At 32.3% G+C, this 21416-nt stretch overlaps 1 protein-coding gene across 1 annotated transcript in view; it reads left to right on the top strand.

Moving 5' to 3' along the window:
• Positions 1 to 21416, top strand: part of LOC118193455 (cell adhesion molecule Dscam1-like) — an 809657-nt gene that overhangs the window by 347392 nt on the left and 440849 nt on the right. Inside the window, exon 6 of the mRNA XM_085823336.1 lies at positions 8845 to 9023. Within this exon, the coding sequence (XP_085679462.1) occupies positions 8845 to 9023 (179 nt within the window). The remainder of the gene's footprint in view (positions 1 to 8844; positions 9024 to 21416) is intronic.

A 21416-nucleotide genomic window follows, 5' to 3' on the forward strand; every position in this document is an offset into this window, starting at 1 on the left:
GAAATACAGCTAATTAAAACTTATAAAAAATTAAAGTAACTTAAATTCCACCGCTATATAATTTAAAGTGATTGATGGAATGAATCAAATTGATCACAAAGGAAACACTTGGACGATTAACAATCCTCACTTCTAAAACACTGCATGCAGGTTAAGGGATATAATTTTGAAAAGCCTCGTAGAGTTTTTAAAATATTCCCAAATGATCTAATTGTGTCAAACAATTCAATTTCTTCTGAAGCAGGATTAAAGAAACTCGTTGCGTTTACCCCTAATTTAAGTAGCGTAGCAACAGCATTTTTATTTTTTTATCACGAGCATTTTATAATAATGATTTTACTTTATTTTGCTTCATTTATTTAGCAAACGGGTACGATAAACTGCCTAAATTTGATACAATACGGTGGAAAGGAATCACACTTTTATGAATTCTGGAAAGAGCACATAATCTTTTACAATTCGCCAAAATTAAGTAACATCTTACATTGGTGAATTAGATTTCGTATTGGCGTTTCACATTCAAACAAATCTTTGTGCTCGAGTTAACGGCTTTAATTCCAATCGATCTTTACTTTCATCCTTTAAGGAAATTATGTCTTAGAATTTTCAAATTTTTTAATAGAAATAGGAATGATTCAAATATTTCAAAGATTTTAAAACAGTTAAGTTTTGAATTATTTAATTATTCACAGTTATCAATTTAAATTATTTAATTAGTGACATTTTGTACTTTTTTAAAATTAAGCATTCTGGGACAGATACCATGACAAAATGCAACAAAATAATTAACATTTTCTGATTTAGGAATACACAGTTGTGGAAATTTCACATTAATTGTACATTAAAAAGTCGGAGGTTAATTATTTTTCCACATAATGTGTCAAATTCTAAAGGATGTGTCTACAGAAATATATATTTGGATCGTGTCGTATTTTTTCTCGTTTCTTATTCACGAAAATGAGGCTCTTTCTGACATACTAGAATCGCAGAAGAATGTCTTCTTTACGATGCCGCCAAAACTCATAAAAAGTTGGGGCTGTGTCCTTTCCGTCTACGATAATTGAAACCAAATAATTTCGCATCACTGATGTTATCAGATAATGAGAGAGAGCCGGTGTTTCTACAGCTTGTTTTTTCGTTCTCAGGGGATCCAAGATTTACCTTTAACTCGTAGAGTTGAAGTACTTTGTCACTACATGCCACATTTTTAAGAAGGAGATTTGATAACAGACCCTTATGCAGTGTTCTGAAATAATCCTCTGCAGTGGCTTAGAAAACTATGGAAAATCGATAACAAGAAGTTCTTCACTGAAACTGCCAGATTAGTGTCTATTTCTTCCTCCACAAAAGGAAAGTACATCATTCATTGCATTTATCCATAGTTCTACTGTTGCGGCTGATAGCAGTAATCCAGAAAGCCAACTATTGGCTAGAATTTTTTTTTTTTCCTGTATTTCTTCTACCTAACTTTGGAGTAATCGTAGTAATCATAAATCGTTTTGAAGGAATACATGTTTTGAAAACTCTAGAAACTAAGGCCTTATTTTTTGTCAGGCTTTCCGCGTCAAAGCAAACTTAGAAATTAGAGAATGAAATTTTTTACGCAAAACTTCTAAGAAAACTGATTAAAGATTATTACCTAATGCGAATTATTTATGAGATTTAATGCATCACTCTGATTTCTTTAAGCAAAATCAAATTCACTGTGAATTAAAAAATTAACTTTGTGTTTTCAAAATAGCAAAAACTGCTCTGATTCATGAGATCCTTTTGATGACAAATGTAAGGTTACAGTTTTAAAACAATAAAAAACTTCCCCTTGAAAAGTCAACCAATTTCCAATCAATGACGATAATTACTTGTCTCATTAACTTTCATTTTCATAAGTTTGAATTGATTTAAATTCGAATACCTTTAAAATTTTTTTCGGAATTAAATTTCATGCTTCTGGGTTACTTATTTAGGTACATCCTACTAAATTTAAATTAGGAGATAATATATTCAGTATTTCTTTAGTAAATAATTTACTATTATTCACATGCACATTGCTATCTGGCATCTTTTTCGGGAGCTCGCTTGGGAACGATATAAATCTTAAAGTGATTATGATAAACGAATTTCTGAAAAAGATGTGCACTGATATATTTATTTACTGAAGATTCAATGGATTATTCGTTCATTTATAGTTGGCGAGTACTGAGTCATTATGTTCTCTTAGAATTATACTGGTTTAGGATGTATATTTTATGTTAGTTAAATACGATGAAAGACGGTTCAGATTTTAGTTCGTATGCTCAAGCTCTGGGTCCAATGAGCCCTGCCCATTGGACAAACAAACAAACCTTACACAAATCACGGTTACTTAATTACGGAAAAGCCTCGAGGGCTATTTGCCTAAGGGGAGGGATGCCTTCGGGAAGGACTTTCTAAGGGAAACGGGCTCGTATACACGTTACACATGGGGAAAAATACCCATGCAGCCAGCCCGTTCGCGGGATTCGAACCTCGGACCGAACTACCAGTGTTCAGCGACTTTACCGCTCGGCCGCTGGTGGGCTACACAAATCACGGAAATTTCACCCACGTTGTTGAAGTCCACTCTCATCGCGTCCAAGTTCACCCTCATTATGTTTAAGTAGTTCTTCCCGGGACTTTGATTTATTTCCGATTGGATCGGGTCTTCTAGATCCAGTGTGCCTATTCGCATATAATTGATTTCTAATAAAACAGAAGACAGGGAACATATCGCGCAATTTATCGTACAAGGAAGAAATGCTCCAAACATTATCAGAAAATGTTAAAATAACACTGCGAATAATGATTATCGGAGGTCAAACAACAGGACGCAGCGTAATATTTGTAAATTTTACAAGACTAGTTTGAATAGTTTAACTACAGAACCAACTTCCTCGGCTACCCAAGTACAAATGAATGAGATACGTTATAAGATAAGACTGGATGGACAGAAGTTAAGCTACTGGCGCCATCTAATGATGAAACAAGAAAACTTAAAATAATTTCCTGTTAATCTTTGGATTATGGAAACTTGGCGATTTTTTGGCGAAAATTTGGCGACCAACCCAGCTACAGCAACCTGCTCGTTTTTGTTTGGACGCCATTTTGTTTTCACGAAGTAAAGGCATTTTTTTTTTCCTAAACATTATTTCCAACAATCTGCTAGCCGAATTAGGCTTATGCTAGAACTTTTATGGAACAAAAGTGCTTAATCATGACAAAGATTAGGTGCAAAATTGGGAGAAAGTGCAGAATCGCAAACTGCTTGCCGCGGTTTTAAGAATTGCACATACACGTTATCTATGTACACGTCGACCTATTTTCACTTAAAAAAAACATCCCAGAATTGCACAAAATGGCATTGCGCACACTCTTGACTTTATCCATGTACATTGCTAAAGTCCTAGCTAGTAACCTTTATCGCCTTACCAAAATGTCGCCAAACTACCTGTTACCATATTCCGAAGATTAGCCTAATTTCCTTAAAGACTGAAGGTAGAAATCGATTGGAGTTGGGGTCGTTAACTAGAACATAAATACTTTTTTGAATGCGTAAATTTTATAAGAGAAGTTTAAAAGCATTTCTTCGAGAAATACTCATGGTTCATTTTGATATACAACCATTATTCACCAGTGTTACAGATGTTTAGAAACGAGACTTCGTAAATTTCATTTCTCCTGCATCGAAATTGATTAGCTATTTTGCATTACGCAGCTCTAATTGGAAAAAAAAAACATTTTGTTTTCCAAAATAAGTATTACAAGCAAACTGAGGATTAGTCATGAGAAGCCCTCTTACTCCCATTCTTGCTGATATCTGCAAGCGTTATTATGAATCTACTATTAATATGTAACTAAAATGTGCTCTCGTGCTCCGGAATTACTTAGCACAAGTACTATGAAACGTTCCTAAATTTAGCCTAGTATGTAACGTTACTTTTTTTTTATTCTTACTTTCAGAATAGCCATAATTCCTTTTACATTCACAAATGCCAGTAATTATGGTTCCAATAATGTAAATTAAATTGTTGGGCGTAAATTATGGTTCCAATAACTCGATAATTCCAGTGTTAACTAGGCTCAGTTCATCTCTAACTATTCTCTTAGAATAATTAAAATCATTACAAAGCACTTGATGGTTATCTACCAAAATGCTGGGAACGAATAGTTCATGAACCTCACCTGACTCATTGCACATGAACTTTGGATGAGTTATCACTTTGCTCTGAAAGACCATAGATTCAGAGTGAATTTTCTATGTATTTAAATGCTTCAACCAATCTTAGTCCTTTCGCTTTACCTTAGAGAACATGTCACCAATTAAAGCACATTATGACAGTTTGGCTAAAACATGGGTAATAATAATTGTAATTAACTAACGTCTAAACTTCTGCTTACATTTAATTTAATTCGTTTTAATAGCAGACTTTAATTTTATACTGATGTTTGATGCAGAAAGAATGAGTGTATTAAGTAAGTAAAATATGTTTGGTAAATAAATAAAGTTTCATTTTATACAGCAGAGCCCTGATACAAATAGTTGAATAAATAAATGACAACTTTAAATGTACTTGGTGCACTTGAAAGGATCCGGTAAGTTAAAATAATTTTAATGAGAGCTCTTCCTAAACCGAATGTCGCAAATCAAAGATAGCGCAAAATTGCTGTTTGACGTGTTGGAAGTTAAATTTTAGTTAAACATATGAGACCAGGAACCGTACTCAGGAGATGAATAAGGTATAAGCTTGGATGCAAAACGAAACAGAACTTGGTTGAAAGACTTCACTTCATTCTCTGTACTAACTATATCGCAATAGCTTCAGACAGATTACATTTATATATATATATATATATATCATGCTAATTTAACTACGCCTACGTAGCTGTTTGATCCGAATTCATTTAATATCGCGTTTTCAGAAAGTAGGGTTACAAAGGCTCAATAAAGATATTAAATTTTAAGCTTGAACGGAAACAGCTATATCTGGCTTCGTTTTTAGATTGAATTGTTAAATACAAAATATACTTTTGAACTAGTGTAAAACTGACTGAAGCTTTATAATTCTGCATATGAAACCTTGCTTGCTACAGGATTATTTTATTCTAAACCTTCATATTAAATTAAATAACATGGCATTAATTTTTGAATGCCTGTTTATTAAATGTGCTTTGAAAACTTTCAAGCTTTTAAGCAGGATTCTTTCAAAAACAGGTTATATCATTATATTTAAAAATAATCCTAGTACTATAAAAATTATAATTTTCAAATGCAACAATTTAAGCCCAGATTTTAAAAACACAAAGAAGATATACTTTCATACGAGTTAGAATTTGTATAGGAAAACAATTGAACTTAGAAATTTGCATTCATTCTTTTCACTGACATTTAAATATCACATTTGTGTTTCTGAAAATGATCCAAAATAATTTAAAGAGTGAGTTAAAAAAATTATGTACTATATCAAATATTCGAACAGCAGATATATGGCGGATATGTGCGTGTGCTTGTATTAAATATAAATCTGTCACTCTCTCTCCCTATATATATATATATATATATATTGTTCAAAATTGGTCTTTTTAGTATTGTACTTACAAACTAGCTTATAATACACACACATATATATATATAGGGAGAGTGACATATACAAATGTAAGAAATTGAGCACGACATATTTCACATAAATTAAATATTTATTATATTTAATATTTAATATGTATATTATTTTCACATAAAGTCGAAATTGAAAGCTAAAAATCTGAAAATGTACACCAAAACCAGAGAAATAAATAAAGAATAGGAACTCAATCAAATCTGATGTAAACGTTATCAAGAGTAGGATACATTACACATTATTACGATGTTCTCGCTCCATTTCTTGTAGATTCTATGTCTCTTTCTACATTTTAATTTCAATTGTGATCTTACATAGTGTAAAAATTGCTTCAACATTTTAATTTACTCTAATTTGGAATTTTCTTCAATTGGCTGCATTTAATATTTGGCACTAACGGATTACTATTTTGTCCTCTAAGTAAATTTTGATTCATATTTCTGGTTTATTTTTTATTTCAATATTAAAAAAAAATATTTGATTTCATTCTTGACATTGATTCTACCTCGCATCGAGGAGGTCTTCAGTATTTTCAGATGAACTGTTATTAATTAAAAACTTTAGAAATGTTCATCAGCTAATTTTGAATACAGAAACGCAAGGGATTTCAGTGAAAGGGATTGTAATTGAGTACGATCTGTCCTCTTGATTAGGTTAGATCAGACTGAGTTCCTCTTCTTTATTTTTTATCTGGTTTTGATACATATTTACTGGTTTTTATAATTTAGGTTTTAATTCTACATTTCTTTAATTCTTATTTTGAGTATTTATATGATATTTCCGAATTCATTGGGACTAATTTTACTTTTATAGAGCTTTGTAAAAATATGTTCTAAATTTCTTACTGTTTGTATATCAGCTGCATATTGCGCGGAAATACTTGGAATAATTACTTTTTTAAATAAAAATTATGTGATACTTTATAGATAGACAGATAGATGTCGATATTGAAACATATATATATAAGAAAGACATAGTATCTGACGTTTAGGAGGATACTGGAATTAACTATTTTGCAATAAAAGGCAGTTGTGCATTTTCACTGATCACTTTTTCTTAAATTCATAGAATAAGAAATATACTCAAGCACTGCAAGCACCAAGATGGCCATAGTCGATGTTCAATAGTTTCAAACAGCATTTTTTATTATTAAATCGAGTGCAAAAAGAGATAGAAGTCGAGTACCATGTGTTTATCAAAAGAACTCCAGCGTATGAAGATAACTTACTTTCATAGATTTAAAAATAATAAATTGTTTTATTTTTCACTCAGTTATATAATATCTCTTTATATTATTAGTTAATAAATATTATTATTTTTGATACTACTGGAAAATTATTTTACTTTCGCAATCGGAAATATGTAAATACAAGCGCCATTTGCATTATATAACAACCTCTAGTTAGCTAATAATTCTAGGATGACGCCCTTCAGAAAGATTCGTTATCAGCAATTAGTTGCTTTTTCACTAGATAAGAGAAATAACTAAATTAATAAGGAGATTTTGGAGGCAAAATAAGGTTAAAATTTGTTTCACATATGTATTTGAAAGTTAATATATCTAATTTTTTTTTAAATTGTAGACTGTTTACTGAAGTCTTAAATTCCAGGTTTCTTTTTAAGTTTTCACTTAGAGATTTATGCAAATTTACATTCAAATATTTCACAATATATTATGTTGTACAATGTGTCATGACTTCACATAAAAGAATAAGGTTTCTGTTTAATTTGAAATGAATAGATGGAGGTTAGGCATTTTTGTTTTGAGTAATAATAACAACAATAATAATAATAATAATAATAATTTGTTTAGTTTCAGAATACTAAATATAAAGCCATATTTTAGGGTTTACAAAACAAAAATAACTATGTCTTATTTTAGTTGGAGAAAAAATGCTTTTTCTGTTTCAGGCACATATTACATAAAAATAATTTTAGTATCTAGTTTTTGTCACAAATGAATGTGTTTTCTAATTTATATCCATTAATATAAATAATTTCTATTTTATTTCATGGAAGGAAATACATTTCATTAGTAAATTTTATGAAACTTTTGATGCGGCAAATGAAGAAAATTAAATTTCTATGTATGTGCTACAAAAAGGGAGAATTGGATATACAGACGAAAGTAATATACATTATCAGGACTTTTGGACTAACCAAAATGACTGTAATTACGGTTGATCGGCATATTTTGTATTCACAATGATATAAAAAATTGCGAATTGTGAATTACCCCTTTCTTTATTCACAATGATATAAAGTTTTAGAAAAAGTGCAGAATTCAGACAAAAGTTGTTTTCAAGTGGATGCTATCACATTGTGGTTTTTGAGGAAATGAGATGGCGGACATTTTGGGAAAAAAAAAAAAAAAACAGCTGTTCTTTAAAGGTCTTCCAGAGACGTATCTCTTCACTCTAACTAAACTTGAAATCAGTAGGATTTATAAAAAATCCTTTCACAATGCTGCTGTTAGTGCTACTGAAAATAAGTCATGGAAGGTGCTATTAAAAGCCGACTGTGTCTCGGACTCTCCTTGTGCTACTGCTGTGGCTCAGTTTATAGACTATTGTCTGGACATGACTGCCTTGGTTGTCATTTGTTTCATTTTAATCTGACTGCCACACATTTATGTGCTGGACATGTCATTTACGCTGCTTATCTGATCCTATGCTCAGCACTTAAGAATTTGGACTGCATTGTAAAGAAGTGTTGGAGAGCTCGTTGCCTATTGACCTGATGGTCAATGGCCAGGCATTGCATAAATAAAATTTAAAAAAATATATATAAAATTTCTTTTAATTTAAAAAAAAATATAAAAAAATAATAAAATTCCGAGTATTCTCTTCCAAAATTAACTGACTTTTCATTGCACTTGAAAATGAAAGGAATTTTTAATAATATTAAAATACGATACTATAAACATACAGAAATATGTTTGAAGAGCTAGTGATTAAAAAACACAGTTTAAATTTCAGCTATGATGAATTATTTCACAAAGTGGTATGACAGTTTCAATAAGCGTTTTATTAAAAATCGTTATATTTTTCAAATTATAAAAAAGGTTTTGATTTTAAGGCTTCTATTTCAAGTGTAATAAATAAAATATACGCTTATAAGTTATATGGAGAGACGGGATATTCTAACGCAATAAATCGGCGACTGTTCATACTACTTCCTTCATCTCATTCCTTTTCATATATTTTGTTCGTAGGTGGAGCCGAAGAACTTCTGGGCAGATTCTTGACATCTCAGCATCTGACGATCGACGACACCTGATAAACGGCAGTCTCATCCTCAGACGCGTCAACCCTCAAGACAGCGGCTTCTATGTATGCGTAGCGAAAAGCGAAGTTGGGGAAGTGAAAACTGAAACGCAGTTGACAGTTAGAGGTGAGAGTTTTCAATTTAGCCTTCCTTCTATCTCGGAGAGCTTAAAAAAGATTGCAAGCTCGAATATGAGTTTTGTACTTCATTTCAGCGAGTTGAATTTCATCATTTTCAAAGGTAGAATTAAGAATAAAATAGCATATGCGGCGGAAAAAAAGCATATAAATCAGCTTTTAATGTACTCTAGAAAATGTTCTACGTGGTTTCGTAAACACTTATGCAATCCTTAGGCTCTATAGTTTTTGAAGAAAATTCTTAATTATGGCGATTCTAATGAATATGCGTATGCTAAACAAACTGCGCAAGTTTAAATTCTAATTTAGTTAAAATTTTGAAAAATAATTATCATACAGGACACAATAAATGAGACTAAAACGTCGGCTAATGAGCAATTGTCAATAACAAATTAAAATATTTATCCTTTATTTTTATATGCGTGCTCCAGTGGGTTGGAGGATTACCTACCTTATTTATTTAACACCTCAGAGAATTGTCATTTATTCTTGGGAAAAAAAAAAAAAAATGTTGTTTCATCGGTTATTTTTCTTCATTACATTAAAAATCAGAAATATTGAAGATCAAATAAGGCATAAAATTTTCATTTATTTTCTAGTAGCCACTACTCAACCAGCCTTCGTTTGGCTTTTAAATGTACCAGAAAAATGTCTAAAGGGATCATCAAACATTAAATTTAAGAGTTGGACGGAATTTTACTCTGCAAAACAACTTTATCAAAAAAATGAAAAACAACAACAACAACAACAAAAAAAAAAAAAAAAAAAAAAATCAAAACCATAAATTTCAATAAAAACGTATTATACACAAAAACATTACATTGAAATAAGCAATATCCCTTAAACAAATATTAATTGTCCTAATAAATAAATTAACTTCCCATTGCCAAGTCTTAAGAATTCAAATGGTATAAAAGGAAGTTAAAAACTTCGTTTCCTGAAACTAATCGTGTAAAACTTATTATATAATTAAAACTGTATATAAGTAAAACATAATATAAAAAAAATTACAACGAAATAAGCAATAAATCTCATATTTTCATGAGAAAACAGTCAGCAGTCCAGTATCCAAAGCAAAAAATGAAAATCTCTTCCGAAAACCACATTCTAAGAGAATGACACTATCATCAGAAAGCAATAACCTATCAAAATTGTGCTTTGTGGATGCCATAGTTCAAAATATACAAACATCTTTGCCATTAGCTAATAAAAATTGACAGGGAAAAAAAAAAAAAATTCTTCTGTTGTGCCTCGCGAGACACACGCGCGTCCGATAAGAAGATTGTATAATTAATAGTGTCGCGTGTCGCTTGTATAATTAATAGTATTTTATCTCATATTTTCAACAGTCAGCAGTCCAGTATACAAAGCATTGAATGAAAACCTGTTGCCAAAACCAAATTTCTAAAAGAATGAAACTATTCAAAATGACGCGATTTCATCAAAAAAGATAAAATAAAAAAATAAAAATATTCGAATTAAAAAAAATCGCTTCGAAGTGCACTAGCTGTTGTGTAGGTACACATATGTGCCAAATTTAGTAGCCCTGGGTCTATTAGCTTACGCGCAGCACGAACGATAAACACACGTACATACAGACTATATCTTTTATTATATGAAGAGATATTGTAAAAACGTCCAGTAAAAATTCAAGAAAATATATTTTACGTATATTTCTTAGTAACATTCTACAGCTAGTTCAACGTTTACATAATACATCAATATTATTATTCTTCTAAGATCATTAATAAGTCAACTACAGCATTTATGCAATGAAATATAATGGCAACGAAGAAATTTTTCTGTGATGCATAAATTTCAACTTTGGCCTTATCCATTGCTATCTTATGTTTTAAATTTGTGCTTTCCAAATTTATTATAAAAGGAATTTTTTTTTTGAAACCTGACATACCATTTAATATATATCTATATAGTTTATAAGAATAAATTGAATTTAATTAAATAAATTTAATTTAAATAAATTTAAATACAAATTTAATTAAATCATTCTTTGCGCTATTGCTGCAAGGAATGAAATATAAATTTAAACAAATTAAATTTAAATTTTAACAAACATGTATAAAAGTAAAAAAGCAAATTTAAATCCAAAATTAAAAATACTTTATACTTAATTAAAAATACTTGCTTGTTTCTCAAAAGACTTCATTAGTATTTTCCTTTTAAAACTTTAATTCTTAAATGCTAATTTCTAAGGGTACAACTTTATTGGTTTTTCTTTTTGGACATTCTTCACTTTTTACTTTTGGTTTTGACTTTTACCCTTGCCTGCATGAATGACGAAGCACGAATTGAATGATGGGAGAGTTAGGTTTGGAGGCAACTTCTCCTTGATAAGTCTGTCTCCTGCCTGCTCAACAGTCATTCACGTATGCATATTTTTCATTTTTTTTAAAAATTGTATGGATTAATTTTAATTTGCTAAATTAGTGAATTAATTTTCATGGATTGGTCTTGCACTTGATTTGCTTATGCTTCTGAATTTAAATGATATTGTAGATTAGTTCGAGAATTAAATCTTTTACATGTTTACACATTTTTTGAAATATATATATATATTAATATACTATATATATATATATATATGTATATTAATTTTTTTGGCTTGAATTTGCTTTTTTTAATATTATATAAGCAAATTTAATATTAAAAAATGCAATTTAATTTTTTAATAAATATTAAATTTGCTTTTTTTATTTTGGCTTTAAATTTGCTTTTTAAATTTGGCTTTAAATTTGCTTTTTTTAATTTTGGCTTTAAATTTGCTTTTTTACTTTTATACATGTTTCTTAAAATTTAAATTTAATTTGTTTAAATATATATATTTTATTTTATCTTCTTACTTATAATAAATTACATATGTGAAAAATGCAGAAATCTATTCCAGATCGTTTGCACTTACAATTCTAAGAATTTAAATTTTATTTAACAGTAAGGCTTTGGTTTAATTAATTAAGAGTGTGTATGGTTAAATTACTTATATTTATGGAATTCTAATTATTCTTTCAGTAGAATTTCCAAAATTGGTTGCATGTGACGTTTATAATGCCCGTTAAATGTTTACAAAAGTGTTGATTATTTATTTATTTATATTTATTTATTTATTTATATTTATCTATTTATTTTTATTTATATATTTATAATTATCTATTTATTTATTTATATTATCTTAATTTTATTTATTTATTTATTTCGTAGAGTCATTAGGCTTTTTTTTTGAAGCAGGAGATGCGAAAATTGTGCAATTCCGTCGAACATGACCCTCTCAAATACGCGCCGCCTTTGCTACTGTTACACCAAGAAGGCATAGTGGAAGTAGAGAGAATATATCTTATATACATCCCCTTTTAAAAGGCGCCTGGGGATTAGGGTACCCAGTCGTTAAATCCTGGTGATGATGAATTATCGTCCATTGCTTTTTTAGTTCGAGCTTCACTGTAGAGTTATTAGAGTTTTTGAAGCAAGAGATGTGAAAAATGTACAATACCCTCCCCGGGACTCGAACTTGAACCTCTCAAACAGGCTTCGAGAATGCTCCCGTTACACAACAAAGTCATGCTTTAAGAAGGGAAGGAATACCAAATAATTTATTTATTTATTTATTTATTTATAATTATTTATTATTTCTTTTTCCCGCATATTTACGCATTCTTTATCCTTGCCGCTTCCAAAATATTATCCTCTTTGACTAATACTCCATCCCTTCCAATACTATTTCCAATTCATATAGCCGCCTTAGGATGCTTCTTCATAACAATGCGTTGTTCCCTCCGTGAATTTTCTTTCATTTTGTGGACTGTGTGCAATTTTCGTAATTGCAAAAATTTCAGAGTTAACACAAGTTCTGAAAATTTCAGAATATAGGTTAGTTTTTTTTTCTGTCATTTCAAAATGAATTTTAGTTTCGAAAAAGAACAGAAAATAACTCTGCAGAAGCAAATTAGCGAGAACAAAGAATCTGATGAAGCACAAATTTTCTCTAGTTTAGCAGAATAAAATCACGGATTAAAATACACTGCTGGCCACCCAAATTGCAACACCAAGAAAGACAAGAGATTCCACAACAAAATTTATTTAGTACATACCATGTTGACCGAGAATCAAATGATTAAATTTATAGACTTCTGTGAAGTGTATTTCCTTCCAGAATCAGTAGCCAGAGTAGCCTTCATTGTTGGAGATCACCGCGGCCACACGCCTCGGCATTGATTCGAAGAGACTTTGGATGTGTTCTTGGGGCACAGCAGACCAAGCAGCTTCCACGCGTTGCCAAAGTTGATCTGGTGTGGCAACTTGGGATGTAATCTGGGTCAATCGTTCAGCAACCATGCACCACATATTTTCTATTGGCGAAAGATCCGCAGAGCGAGCCGGCCAGGGAAGCAATTCAATCTGGCGATTGACGAAGAAACATTGGACAATGCGTGCCACGTGTAATCGCGCATTATTATGTTGAAATATGGCTGTGGGTAAACCCTGAAGTTAAGGAAGGACAACTGGCTCAAAGACTTCAGAGATGTAGCGCTGGCTGCTGAAGGTACTGGCAATGCGTATTAGAGGATTGCGATAGTGCGAGAGTGATATCCAATACCGCCCCATACAATAATACCCGGTGCAGGATCAGTGCGGCGGTGCATAACGCAGCTGTTCAGCATCCTGTATTCACGGTGTCTGCAGACTCGAATCCGACCATCGTGGTGTTGCAGACGAAATCGTGACTCGCCAGTAAAGACAATTTCATTCCGTTCTACCGTCCACATCCTTCTTTCATCGCACCATTGGCGGCGGAGACATCCTTGGTTCTGCGTCAAGGGTAGACGAAGCAATGGACGTCTTGCGGACAGACCACTCTGCTGTAAACGGCGTCGAATGTTACTCGCAGACACTCGTTGATGCTTTACAGACTGAATGTGCTGTGCTATGGTTCGTGATGTGACTGAGCGATCAGTCACTACCATGCGCAGTCACTGCCATGTTCCTGTCATAACGTGAAGTGGTGCACTGAGGTGGATGAGATCGAACGCCTCGGTCCGTCGTACCCTTCTTCATCCAACGGTCACATATACACATTACAGTCATTTGGTTTCGTCCAACACGACTATCGATTTCCCTGGAAGATATTCTACACTCTCAGTAGGCCACTTTCCTTCCTCTGTCGAACTCGGATACTTGATCAAACGATGATCGCTCTTTACTACGAGGCATAATTGATCGTTTTTTGAAAAAAAAAGGCCGCAAGAAGAACAAAATTACCGAACTCGAAATCGTCGAAACATCCAAGCCTTAAATAGCGCTTTGAAGTGGAGCCACAGGCGTGCGTGATGTGCGTCTGCAATGAAATTCTAATCATTTGCATGTCTTACCTCCGCTAATGAATGTTGTAAATTTCATGTTATTTGCATGCCTCCTTCAGGTTGGTGCATTTACGGTGGCCAGTAGTGTATATATTCATCTGCACTGTGACTGAGAAGTCAAGTCCATCAGATCGGGTTCTCCAAATAATCGTCCAAAGAAGTCCTCTTAGTAATCTCAATATTTCAAGAAAATACGTAAACTTTACTGATTATCTATCTGAAAAATCATGCTCGACAGTACGATTAATGTCACAATATTTTGTACAAATATTAAATTCAGATTATTAAAAGTAACCACGAATATTTATTTCGTATTCGTAACATTCATTTTTATGCATTGCTTCGCAATGAGTTACTGATTACAAGTTGAAGCATTGTGAATATCAACAGATTTTTATTTCAAAAATATGAATGACAACTGTAAATAGAAAAGCGTAAATTTATCACTAAGGTGTGGTGTATTTAATTATGGCAAAGCACACTAGGGCTATCTGCCTAAGGGGAGGGATGCCTTTCGTGGAACTTTCTAAGGGAAACTGGCTCGTATACACGTTACACATGGGGAAAACCACGAAAACACCCATGCAGCCAGCCCGTTCGCGGGATTCGAACCTCGGACCGAACTACCAGTGTTCAGCGACTTTACCGCTCGGCCGCTGGTGGGCTCAAATTTATCACTAAATGCTAATAAAAAGAAAATCTTTAAATAGGAAGTTAAGAAAAAAAGAAATATAAGCTGCTTCTTTTATCATGCAAGAAGGACAATAATTTAGTAGTAATTAAGAAGTTCTGAATTTCCAACGAAAAGCCCAAAATTAGAATTAATAATATTACAAATTGTAACTAAAATGCAAATTATAAGTAAGTTAATACAAATAAATCGATTTTCATACTTTAAAAATTTTTATGTTATTCTCTGTTTAGAGGATAATTTTAAATAATAATATGGTACTGTATTAAAATAATGTAAATTTTGAGTAGATTAACATTATGCACGGTTTATAAGAGTGTGTTGCCTAAAATGCTTTATTAACCCTCTCGCTGCGCATCCCTCGATTTCCACGGGCAACGTAGAAGTAGCAAAATTTGCGCAACCCGCGATTATCGCGGGGATGCGTTTTTGCCGCCTATTTAAGTGTGCAACCCGCTCTTTCCCCGTTTATGGTTTCATTTCGGCTTTTCTGTAATGTTTAATTGTTTATTTAGATGTCGACTAACAGATGGCGTTAGTTGTCCACGTTTCTGCGAAATATAAAAAGAATTTTTTTTAGCATTTTGCGCGCGCTTTTCAGAGCTCAAAGATGTCTGGCAGGAAGCGTTTCGCGAGTGATATGACCTATGTTCCTGACGATATTTCCGACACTGACAGTAGTTCTGACTCTGATTCCGAGTATACTGATGATATTTATAGCGGAACTGATGAAAATTTCTCGGATTCCTCTGTGGATAGTGATGAATCTGAAAATTCATTTTCTATTCAAAACGCCCGACAGTGGTGCAAAATTGATATGCAAAATATTCCACCAGCTCCTGCTTCATTTCCTTTTATTGGCAATCCCGGACCAAATTTCACTATGGCAGATGATGCAACTGTTTTGGATTATTTTGAACTTTTTTTTGACGATGTTATGTTGCAAATAATAGTAAAAGAGACCAACAGATACGCTCAGCAGTATATGAATAAGGCAGTTCCTAAAGAAAGATCAAGGTGGAAAAATTGGACAGATACGGATGAGAAAGAACTTAGATTATTCTTTTCCGTTTTGTTTCTCCAAGGAATTGTAAAAAAGCTTAAAAAAGAATATAATTGGTCCAAACGTCACATATTGCAAACACCTATTTTTCAACAAGTAATTCAGAAAGATAGATTTATTTTGCTGATGAAGTTCCTTCATTTTAGAAATAACGAAGAGTTTGATAAGGATAATCATCCATGGCCAAAATTAAATACAATTTATGACATCATGGAGCATCTTCGAAACAAATTTCGAAATCTTTATATACCAGATAAAAATCTCAGCATAGACGAGAGTTTGATGCGCTTCAAAGGCAGACTGAGCTGGAAAATGTTCATCGCGAAAAAAGAGCAAGATTTGGCCTTACGTTTTTTGTGGTCTGCGAAGTGGGAACTGGATATATTGCAGACTTTCTCATATACACAGGTAATGGAACTGTGTATAACCCGAAATTTGCAAATTATCCAGTTTCCACTAAAATTGTTCTGCACCTGATGGACAGATTCCTGGGCCAAGGTTACTGTGTAACCATGGACAATTACTACATGTCTCCAAAGTTAGCAGACATTTTAATTTCAGAAAGAACAGACTTATATGGAACTGTAAATAAGATGAGGAAAGACCTTCCTCCAAATTTTGCAAAAGAAAAAAATCCCTAAAGGTGACGTCCTTGCTTACCAAAGGGGTAAAGTTATGGCTCTGAAGTTGCAAGATAAAAAAAAAGTGTTTTTCTTATAAGTACAGTTCACAATGCAAGTTCCCGTTTGGTGAAATGCAAATCTGTACTCAACAATGCGAGAATGCAAGAAAACTGTACTCAAACCAATTGTTGTTTGTGATTACAACAACACGATGGGTGGGGTTGATTTATGTGACCAAGAAATGTCATATTACCCCACCCTCTGAAAACAACAAGGGAAATATTATATAAAAATTTTCCGACAATTCATGGACCAATCACTGTGGAATGCTTATATCCTTTATAAAAAGGATAACCCATTACAAAATGTAACGCTTCTAGATTTCCGTTTGCAAATTATTGAACTAAGCATTCAGAAATATTCAGATAGAAATTCCAGTGTTCACTCTAGCAGATGTAGTTCAACTCTCAATCCCATGAGGCTAACTGCTCGACATTTTGCTAGCCATATACCCCCAAATCCCATCAAGAAAGAGCCTCGTAGACAGTGTGCTGTCTGTTGTTAAAAAAAAACTGAAAGCGGAAAAACAATTCGAAAAGAAACGCGAATTTGGTGCAAAGATTGCGAGGTCGGACTTTGCCTCGAGCCTTGTTTCGAAATTTATCATACAAAACTTCATTTCTAATAAATGTTTTGTAAGTATTTTGCATATTTTCATTAGTATATACTTTTTACCTTTGTATTTTATAAAATAAATCATAATTTAACCAAAATTGATTTTCAAAATTTTGCTTTTTTATCATTATTCTTCAATTTCAATATATATTTTAAGTCTAAAATATATGTAGATTTGAAATATGTAATAAAAAAAAATACGCAATTTTTGAACCTATTTTGATAAAAAAAATACGCAGCGAGAGGGTTAAGTGAATTAATAAAAAATAATGGTAATTATTAATTAAAGCGTTACGAACAAAACTGTGCAGTTTTGAATTTGCTTTGAGAAAGCAGCAATATAAAATGTGAAAAGAGCAATTCCTAAAAAATAATTGCTTTCTAAAACTGCAATATTTTAGAAAAATGATTGAAATAAAAGTAATATGATAATAAAAAATAATTTTATGTGCAGAAATAATTTTTTTTTTTACTTTCAGCAAATGACTTTCTTTTCCGAGCTTTGATTTCTGAAGTACTATTCTTACTTAAATAATTATCTAATTGTCTATTAAAATACGTAGGTAAGTTGAAAAATAAGTTTCCCCTGTCGACTGTGGTCACAGTTGTGTATGAAAGTCAAAAAATAGAATGAGACATTAAAGATATGACATACCTTTATTTTTCCACATAGGTACCAAGTACATTGAGACATTTGTCATATCGCTTGATAAGCTTCAAAAAGGCCCTCCAGGAAAAAAATCAGGGCTTTGCATATGGAAGAAGCGTTGAACGGCTTGTTTCACTTCAGTATTGCTTCCAAAGCGCCTTCCCCCGAGATTTTTCTTCAAATGGACAACGCATGGGGGTCAGCCTGGAACATCTCGTGCGTTACCATGAAGATGGCAATGACTTTCTGTTTCGGATTGTGACGGGGGATGAAACGTGGGTCCACCATTTGACGCCAGAATCGAAGGCCGCATCTATGGAGTGGAAACATCCGTCATCACCTGTCCGAAAGAAGTTCAAGATAACTCCCTCTGCAGGTAAAGTGTTCCTCACAGTTTTCTGGGACGCCCAAGGAGTTTTGTTGCTGGACTTTTTGGAGGTTGGAACCATCAATGCTACGCGCTACTGTGACACCCTGTCGAAATTGAAAGAGGCGATTCGGAAAACGCGGCCTGCCCTTCTCACATCTGGCGTTCTGCTGTTGGATGACAATGCCAGACTATATTCGGCGACGGCAACTCAAAACCATATTGCAACTCTTGGTTGGGAGCGCCTACACCATCCGCCATACAGTTCTGATCTCGCACCAAGCGACTTCCATCTGTTTCCGGCTTTGAAGAAAAATCTCGGGGAAGGCGCTTTGAAAGCAATACTGAAGTGAAACAAGCCGTTCAATGCTTCTTCCATATGCAAAGCCCTGATTTTTTCCTGGAGGGCTTTTTGAAGCTTATCAAGCGATATGACAAATGTCTCAATTACTTGGTACCTATGTGGAAAAATAAAGGTATGTCATATCTTTAATGTCTCATTCTATTTTTTGACTTTCATACACAACTCTGACCACAGTCGACAGGGGAAACTTATTTTTCAACTTACCCTCGTATATTTGCTTGCTTCAACTAAAACTTTTTATCTTCGTGTGATTTGCTACTGGGGTTTATATTCTTATAAATTTGTGCGAAATATGTAACCGAATTATGGTTCTTATACGTGAAGGAAAGTGCCACAAGTTGTTTAACCAGAGGAAATCCTTTAAATGTACAAATTTGCTTATATTTAGAAATGTATTATTTTGGCAGTGTGTAATTAAAGAATAGTACATCTCTTCGATTTGGGATCTAAGTGTGGTGATTTTATGAGATGTATCTACACTCTAAAATATAAACCTTCCTATGGGTTACAATGCAGATAAATTGTGTAAATTATTTCTCCCAGTAAAAATTGCAAGCACATTTTGTTAGCATACAATTTTTACAAAATGAAGCTTTAAAATCTTGGCTTTTAAGCAAATATTTAGAAAATACAATTCACTTGTTATTTGTAAATTATTTTTATCAATTGTATCATTTACGTTGTTATTCTGAATGGGTTTGAGAAAATATAACAAATTAAACTGCAATTCTTGTGTAGATAAAATGTTGGTACTCTTGCAACTTGTAAACATTTTAAGCAGATAATTTAAAATTTTGAACTTGTGAAATGAATGGGAAAAAAGAACATTATCTATGTATTATGTATTATGAATGAATGAGAAAAAAGAAACTTATCTAAGTTATCTATGTATTTATTCTGAGACATATCCTAAGAGGAAAGTTCTTGCGCTGAAATTCAATGAAATCCAAATAAACATTTTTTTTATTTCTAAAGAAATATAATGTTTGTATTACGGAAGGAAAAATATTTCTGAATTTTGCAAATTTTTTAGAATTTTAGGATTCAGGTAGATTAAAAGCAGGAGACATAAATCAAGTTAACGCACCTAATTTAAATGCATTGAAATGTTTAATGGATTTTATTCATTTGATTTGGATTTCTTTTAAGAACTATAATTGCATAGAAAATTAATTTACTTCTTCTTTTGCTGATAAGGAGCAGACTTTATATATTTTAGTAGCTTAAAAGACAAATTTAATTTACGTCAGATGAAACGCTAAACGCATTAAAGAAGTTCATTAAAATATATCTTGTATTAATCAAAGTAATGAATACTTCCAGCGGAATAAATTATACTCAATATCGTTTCCTCTCTGTCCAACGAGAAAGTTAATTACTCGTTGAGATCTTCAAAAACCATTTCTCTCGAGCCTTCAGAACTTTTCTTGTTTAATTATGTTTATTTGTTATTAACTCTTGTAGATAATAATAAACATTTTGAAAGTATCAAAGTTCAAACTAATTTACATCGTTACTTACGAAATGAAAAGATAATGCATTTTTCTTCGTTATTCATAAACTAACATCATACATTAAAAAAATATAGTTAAACATTTGTTTAAAATCATTAAAACAGTTCACTGGTAATTCAACTCTAACATTAGATTCCAAATTTGTGTATTTGTGAATATACCCAAAACAAAATGTTTCGAATAATACAATTTTTTCCTGGTTTTCGTTTTAACAAAATAACATTTCAAGCTAATTTACAAGTTTCTGTTGCTCTTTACTGGCTTTAAAAAATATTCGGCTGTTTTTCAAGTTTTGGTGCTTTTAGTTAGATAGATTACATGACATCACGTTAAATTAACATACGATTTACCTACAAGGTTCTCTTCTATCTGCGAGAGATGAAAAACATTGCCAATATATGCAACACTGAAACTGAATGATGTAAAATCGTTTTATCTGCTCTACAAATACGTCTGTTCCTTCAGCTTTCGTAAAATCAATCTTTTTCTTCTGGAGTAAAATAATATTTTTAGATAAACATGGTGTAAACTTTGTACATGATGTAAAGTCTTTATTTCTTTCAGAATGTAATTACATTTACCGATGTGTGGATTTATGCGCCTTAAACGTAGTTCTTAATATTTTATATCTCTGTTTCTTTAGTAATATATTTAGTAAGTGAAATTGATGAAAACATTTTCAACAACACTTGAAAATATTGCAAAACGCCCACCTGCGGTTGAATACCTTCCCCGCAAAGCGGAGTATAGGTTACCAGAAAATGAGAGGAAAGGGCCACATTTGACGCAAAATCGCCCATTTGGCGACAAAACTGGCGAGATGCAATAGACGGAGAGATACCATTCTAAGACGCAATCTTAGCGGTTTTCCTCGGGAATGTTCTCGAAGGATGTGAAAATTATATATTATAAATTTTATGCAGGTTTTACGAAGGCTTTCTGATAAATTTCCGTTCTAAGTTTAAAACCGACATTTTTAACAGGGTTTAATTTAAACCGAATTATGAGTTTTGTGCGTCTTTCTTCTGTGTAATCAACCTCCATAACCAACAATCTGTATAGCG

The sequence above is a fragment of the Stegodyphus dumicola genome, chromosome 9, assembly GCF_044657685.1.
Source record: "Stegodyphus dumicola isolate Sdum_Otavi_A_Nest chromosome 9, ASM4465768v1".
NCBI classification, from domain to species: Eukaryota; Metazoa; Arthropoda; class Arachnida; order Araneae; family Eresidae; genus Stegodyphus; species Stegodyphus dumicola.